This window comes from Nomascus leucogenys, chromosome 14 (assembly GCF_006542625.1).
Source record: "Nomascus leucogenys isolate Asia chromosome 14, Asia_NLE_v1, whole genome shotgun sequence".
NCBI classification, from domain to species: Eukaryota; Metazoa; Chordata; class Mammalia; order Primates; family Hylobatidae; genus Nomascus; species Nomascus leucogenys.
Window position 1 is genome coordinate 71,801,362 of NC_044394.1, and position 7,708 is coordinate 71,809,069.

General features: G+C 42.8%; 1 protein-coding gene and 1 non-coding gene across 2 annotated transcripts; one reads left to right on the forward strand and one right to left on the reverse strand.

Moving 5' to 3' along the window:
• Positions 1 to 529: 529 nt before the first annotated feature.
• On the forward strand, positions 530 to 636 carry LOC115838520. The gene has a single exon (XR_004033535.1). It is a non-coding gene; the product is annotated as a U6 spliceosomal RNA (small nuclear RNA).
• Positions 637 to 5,986: 5,350 nt separating this feature from the next.
• Positions 5,987 to 7,251, reverse strand: MTLN (mitoregulin). The gene is given in 3 exon segments (XM_030827434.1): positions 5,987 to 6,077; positions 6,669 to 7,084; positions 7,087 to 7,251. Coding segments are annotated over 2 exon segments (441 nt in total). The 3' UTR covers positions 5,987 to 6,077; positions 6,669 to 6,808.
• Positions 7,252 to 7,708: the final 457 nt, after the last annotated feature.

A 7,708-nucleotide genomic window follows, 5' to 3' on the forward strand; every position in this document is an offset into this window, starting at 1 on the left:
CTTCTCCTGTTCTTTAAATATCACATTTGTGAGATGCATCTATGCTGTGTGTGGCTGTAGTCTGTTCATTCTCACTGCTGATATTTCACATATGATATACCATAACATACTCATTGATTCTACTGTTGCTGGGTAAGTGGGCAGTTTCCAGCTTAGGGCTAGTATAAATAGTGCTGCTAAGAACATAATGGTGCAAGTATTCTGGCAAACACATACCACTGCTGAGTCACAGGGCATGTTATACATCAGCTTTAGTAGATACTACTACCTGGTTTCCCAAAATGGTTGTACTAATTTACACTCTATCAGCAGTGTATGAGTTTTTGTTCTTTATGTCCTTGGCAAGATTTGGTATTGTCTGTTTTGTTGTAATTCATGTCTTATTTTGAATTAATTTCTCTATTATGGCTCATGATAATTAGTTCACTTAAATAGCCACACATAGGATTTCCATTAAAAATCTTTACAACAAATGAGAAAATGCTATAGAATATTTCTAAGTGAATTATTAAATCAATAATTCAGGTGAGTGCTTGCTTCGGCAGCACATATACTAAAATTGGAACGATAGAGAGAAGATTAGCATGGCCCCTGTGCAAGGATGACACGCAAATTCGTGAAGCGTTCCATATTTTTGCACATATACACCATGGACTACTATGCAGCCATAAAAAATGATGAGTTCATGTCCTTTGTAGGGACGTGGATGAAACTGGAAATCATCATTCTCAGTAAACTATCACAAGGACAAAAAACCAAACACCGCATGTTCTCACTCATAGGTGGGAATTGAACAATGAGAACACATGGACACAGGAAGGGGAACATCACACTCTGGGGACTGTTGTGGGGTGGGGGGAGGGGGGAGGGATAGCATTAGGAGATACACCTAATGCTAAATGACGAGTTAATGGGTGCAGCACACCAACATGGCACATGGATACATATGTAACAAACCTGCACATTGTGCACATGTACCCTAAAACTTAAAGTATAATAATAATAAAAAAATTATAATTACAGGTGATGAGATGAGCAAAACGAAAAAAATTGCTCTAAAATACAGCTATTACTTAGGAAATTCTCAGTCTATAAATAAATTAGAAAAAATTATTCTGTATCTACTTATTTATAGGGATTTCCATATTTTAAATGGAAAAGTTAATAGCATCATGGATACAGTTTAATTCTGTTGGTAAAAATAAACTAATAAACCCCCCGAAATATGTGTGAATATATGAACAACAATAAGGAAAGGTGCAAAAAAGTGTATTACTCATTCACCTCAGGTATGAAGATGTTTGACTTTATACATTTTTGCACCATATTGTTTCAGTTACAAGTATTCATTACTTGCGATTCCTAGATCAGCATCAAACACCTGGGACCTTGTTAGAAATGCACATTTTCAGGCCCCACCACAGTCCTAGCAGAATCAGAATCTGTATTTTAACAATACTCCAGTGTTTCATGTGCACATTCAAGTTTGAGAAGTACCACTGAGGTATTCAGTGTGCTATAAATGATATGATTACTCAGCTAATGATTTTTCACTAATAACTGTAATATTCAGGACAGTCACATTAATACTAGTCATTACTCCTCTGTAGTTATACCTTGATGCCATTATAAAAAACAACATAGCATAAAACAAGAGAGATCTGCAGTGAGGTAGCCAAAAGAAACTAAAGCAAACCATGGCCAATGTTTCTCCTGAGAGCAAGCTACTTCATAAAACTCATCATGATTTCTATCAGTGTGTTAAAACGAGTAACAATTTTGAATTGCTTCCTCACAGGCAATACTGAAAAAGAATTTAACAGCTTCCAAGAGACTCATAATGTAGACAGAACCAGTGGAACAAGACGACTTGGAATCAATAAAAAGATTATAGCAAAGAGAATACAGAAGTGTGCAGTTTTAGGGCCTTAAAAGAAAATTCAGGCTGGGTACGGTGGCTCATGCCTGTAATCCCAACACTTTGGGGAGTCAAGGTGGGTGGATCACCTGAGGTCAGGAGTTCGAGACCAGCCTGGCCAACATGGCAAAACCCTGTCTCTACTAAAAATACAAAAATTAGCCAAGTGTGGTGGCACATGCCTGTAATCCCAGCTACTCAGGAGGCTGAGGCAGGAGAATCACTTGAACCTGGGAGGTGAAGGCTCCAGTGAGCGGAGATCACACCAGTGCACTCCAGCCTGGGCAACAGAGTGAGACTGTGTCTCAAAAAAAAAGAAAAGAAAAGAAAATCCACCTCATATAAAAATGACAAATATATACCTTGGTGCAAGGCACTGTTTAGGCCTGTGGTACAAAATGTTTAACACTACTCTCAAAGAGCTTCCAAGCTACCGTAATAGACTAGAAACATGAAAACTGTACCAACCACTTACCACAGAAGTGCTACCTGGTGTACAGAATAACCTGCCAAATGAACAGCTTATGATTAAATACACTGAGTTCTACAGTAAGGTCATGCATTGAATATGTCCACTAGACAGCTGAAAGAGTGAAGCTGGAATTGAAGGAAAGGACCAGAGGGAAGGGGCTGTGCTTGGATATGCTAGTTAAGCCAAGAGAATGGCTAGGGTAATCACAGGAGAGCACAGAGCAGAGAACCAAGGTGAAAGTTTGAGGAACTTGAGAAAGGCTGCAATAGTAGCAGTTTGGAAACTCAATAAACTTTTGTATTAGAGAAGCAAGGGGAGGAGAATTTCAAGGGACAAAGTGGCCTCATCAAATACCCCCAAGGTAAAATGTGAGGATTCAGAAAGAGACGTAGATATTAATGTTTCTGGAAGGTGCAGAGGGCAGATCACAGCAGACCAATGGGCAAAATATTTGGAAAGAAAATATTGGCAAATGATAGCATCAACTAAAATAAATTTTAAGTCAAAATCTGTGCATTCATTAGCCAGGTATGGTGGCAGGCACCTGTAATCCCAGCTACTCGGGGAGGCTGAGGCACAAGAATCGCTTGAACCCAGGAGGCAGAGGTTGCAGTGAGCCAACATCACACCACTGCACTCCAGCCTGGGGGACAGAGTGAGACTCCGTCTCAAAAAAAAAAAAAAAAAAAAAGAAAATGTGCGTTTGTAAATAGGAAGCAGGGAGAGACTGCAGACACAAGAAAGAGATGATGTACTGGAGAACAAGGAAGGTCCTGAGGGAGATGCAGAATTCTGCAGAGTCCAAAGAGGAGACAGCCTTGGAAAGCGCCAGTGTGTCTTCTCTCCTGGTAAAGGAAACCTAATGAGGCAGAGCTTCAAAAACAGTAGTTTTCAACCTCAGCTGACCATCACAATCACCTGAAGAACTAAAAATTCTAATACCCAGGCCATATTCCAAATGACAGGAATCAAAATGTCTCGACAGTGGCATGCAAGAATTAGTATTTTTAAAGCTCCTTAGATGATTATAATGTGTAGCCCTGTTGAAAACTACTGCTCTAGACAAAACTATCGAGAAAGACGAAGGAATTCCCAGCTAATGGCCTTTATCTTCTCATATGGTTGATCTACTAGGAATGAAAGGCATCAAGAAAACTGGGAGTTTAAGGAACTCAGGTGCTAAGAAATGAGACAGATGCAGTCACAATAGAACCAATTTGTAGTGAGCCAAGTGAGAAAGGTGAAGTCTTTCTCTAAAGTTCAGCGGCTCAAAAGAGCAAAAGCAGTGAAGGTAAATATACAAGCAGGGATGGAGTCTAATCTGATCAGGGAGCCCCGGATGACTCATGAGGATGGAGTCTAATCTGACCAGGGAGCCCAGGATGACTTACGAGGTTAACTGGAAGAGTAAGGCAACTAATAGTCTCCAGAGCGGGCAGTTCTATAGGAGATGTAGAGGATGTAAGCTGTCCTAATGAGGTGGGGTTACCCCGAGACTAAACAGACCAAGTATAATATAACAAAGTCCAGGCCTGTTGATGATAAGGTCCAGAGTATGGCTGAAGCAATGTGGAGTAGAACAGGTGGTCTGGGAAGCCCATATTGGGGGAGAAAAGGAGGCAGGGTAGGATAGTAAAAGTGGGCCAAGACATGTAGATGTCATGACTAAATGGCAGTGAAAAATGGAGGTGGGGGAATATAGATTCAAGGAGTCAAGTGTGTCATTTCCAAGTTATGACTGGCACTGACTCCTGGCTCCCAACTTTCCATTTCCAGTTTTGGCTAACATAGGAAAAGTGCTATCTCCATAGTATTTTCGGGGGGGAAAAAAACTACCACATTTAAGTAAGGCAAAGGTAGAAAAAGTGACGTAACGTCAAAGGTAGTTGCCCACTACAGAAGTGAGGAGTACAGTCACAGTGTAAAAAGGTAGTAAGCAGACAACTAGAAAATTAGGAGCGGCAGAGTGGCTAAAAATCCCATAATGATATGGACAGGACTTGGAAGTAGCACATGCCCAGAGGCAGGGTTACCTAGAGCAGAGACGGGAGAGGGGCATGACTGTGTGAGGGTGCTGTACGTAAGTAATGAGAAAGAATCAACTTGGAAGGACCAGGTCCACCAGGAACATGGCACAAGAATGGGTCCAAACAGGCAGAACTAGGCCAGTCACAATCCAGATGCTTAACCAGGCACATTCCAACAGTTTGGGGGTAACATGTCCCTCAAGAAATCTACGTTGTCTCAAAGAGTCTCAACTCTTGGAGGCTCAGTTAGGGGCGGACACTAGGAAGCTTCAGCAAACTGCGGCCCAGATGGGACTGAGCTCCAAGAACCATTTCAGTCCTTGAGTACTACATTCACAGAATGAAAACAAAGTTGGAAGTAGTAAGGCATAATAGCCCCACTAAAATGGGGGGAGCGTGGGGGGTGCTTCATGTGGAAACAACTTTCCGATGTTAACATGAGGTTGAGACACGAAATTAATCTTTGTAGGAATGAGCAAGGGTGGTGTTCTAGAAACACTCATTGCAAATCAAAGGAACCAGGCACTCACTCTTGATTTTTAGATATAGGTAGGATTTATCACTAAGCTCTGTTCAGGAGGGTTTCTCCTTCACGTGTATTCCATAATGACACATAAAAGAGATTTTGCCAACAAAAACTTATACACTGGCCAGGCACAGTGGCTCATGCCTGTAATCCCAGCACTTTTGGAGGCCAAGGTGGGTGGATCACCTGAGGTCAGGAGTTCAAGACCAGCCTGACCAACATGATGAAACCCCATCTCTACTAAAAATACAAAAACTAGCCAGACATGGTGGCGCATGCCTGTAGTCCCAGCTACTTGGGAGGCTGAGGCAGGAGAATTGCCTGAACTGAGGAGGCGGAGGTTACAGTGAGCCAAGATTGTGCCATTGCACTCCAGCCTGGGCAACATGAAATGCTGTCTCAAAAAAAAAAAAGGAAAAGAAAAAGAAAAGAAAAAAACTTATACTCTGTACTTGGAACACACTGTTTTGTTTTGGGTTGAGACAGGGTCTCGCTCTGTCATCCAGGCTGGAGTGCAGTGGTGAGATCACAGCTCACTGCAACCTTAACCTCCTAGGCTCAGGTGATCCTCCTGCCTCAGCCTCTGGTTTACAAATTAGCTGGACTCACAGGTGTGTGCCACCACGGCCAGCTAATTTGTAAGTTATTTGTAGAGACTGGGTCTCCCCATGTTGCCCTGGCTGGTCTCCAACTCCTGGGCTCAAGTGGTCCTCCCACCTCAGCCTCCTAAAGTGCTGGGATTATAGGCCTGAGCAGGGCCAAGGAATACACTGTTACTCTTGGAAATTCAAAGGTCTTACATATAGCACCCTTACCTCAGTTATGTTTACACAGTCCCTTGCTTTCCAACAAGTTCAGTAAAAGAACCCATAATGGTCCCACAGCCAAGTCTGCTTTGTGCCTGTACCAAAGAAGGGGCACGTGTTACATAATACGTCTGCTCAAAAACACTAGTAAGTCAGTTTTGAAAATGCAGAACTCTTGATGCACTAAATTGCATGAAAAACATGACACTTCCCCTTATGAAAAAATAAAAGTTCAAAGATGTTTAATTTTTTTATTTTAAAAATAAAATTGATTCATAAAGTGCAAGAAGTCATTTCTTTCCAGTAGTCTATATGCATCTTCAACAAGCTGTTAGAAACAGAAAAGAGAAAAAAATTAGAAATACACAATCTGTAACTTCAAACTGTACTGTGGTATTAAACCATGAACCATAAGATCTGATGTTACGACAAGAAAACTGAAGTTCTGAAAATTAATCATGCACAGCTCTCCTGAAGCTAAGACTGGATGCGAGGTTCCTGACTTCCAGGCCACTGCTCTTTCCACTTTACCAGGCTGCCAACAACCTAAGAATTCAGTATGGAGTTTACAATCTCCAAGTTGAAGATGTGCTAACAAGGATGTTACTGAAAAGAACTGGGGGTGGCAAGATCACCTCCCCGGTTCCTTTTTTCTTTTGTTCTTTCCAGTATTTTCTATACTGATGTTTAATGTTGTCAGGATGAACGACAACATAGCACGTTGGTAAGACATTCTCATTAAACACCCAGTGAACTAAACCAAGACACCGAAGAGCAAGTTATCACGGAAGACAAAACTTCCACCTTCTGGTGTCTGTGGGAACAAGTCCTATCTTCTGCGACCTAGCCAGAGTTGATCCTAAGATATCCGCCCGACCCCAAAGTCTCCCTTTGCAATGTCACTATGTGTACTGCTCACCAACACTCCAGGAAGAGCCGGCCATGGCAGGCGGGGACTGCGTGGCAAGCCTGGTTCTGGCCGCCGCCGGACCGCAGCTCCGGCGCGGACATGGCAAGGTGGCCATGCGGGGAATCGAATGGGCCGGAAGGCGCGGAGTCTCAGGCCAGGTCCAGCTTCTTCTGCGTCGCCGCCAGCTTGTCCTGCAGCCTCCGTTTCCTCCAGTCCAAGTAGCGCCTCCGCAGTCGGTTCGCCTGCCAGCCCAGGAGTATTCCAGAAGCGAAGGCTACTAGCACTGACAACTGCAGCGTCCTCTCCGACACATCCGCCATGGCTGCCTCCGGCGTGCAGCGCGGTCTACGGCGCGGCGGCGGGGTCAAAAGGCGCCGCGCGTTCAGGGGTGGGGTGTGGGGCAAAAATGAAGCCAAGGCGGCGAGGGCCGCCCCGCGCAGCCGGCGAGGCGTTGGTTCGCTGGAAACTCACCAATAGTCCCAACTGTCTCCCCTTCAACTGAAGACTTTCCCAGCCTTTGGACGACCCCACCTTCCCTTTTCCTGAACCCCCACAACATTTCTTGTTGATGCCTTACATCATTAGCTAACATTGGGGGCGTATCCTGCTAACCCGACTGTAAGCTCTTCACCGCTCTGTATTTTCTCCCAGCAATAGAATGGGAGTGACTTGCGTAACTTTAAATTTTCTGGTAACCTGTTTTTTAAAACATAAAAACAAAAACATGGAATTGTTTTTAATAATGTATTTACTTATCCCAACATATACGGGATGTTATCATTTCAACATGTAACTCGTTTTTAAATTATTAAGGAGATGCTTTGTTTTTTTTCATACCAAGTCTTTGAAAACTGGTCTGTATTTTACAGCGAAAAGCACATCTCAATTTGAACACTGAATTTTCAATGGAGATACTTATCAGTGTCTAGATTTCATAAAATGTACAGCTGAAAAAGTAGATTCATATACCCAAGCTGTTCTAAAAACACAAACATTTTTCCAATAACCGAATGGAGTACCAATTTTTAGATTAAATTTAAATTCATTAA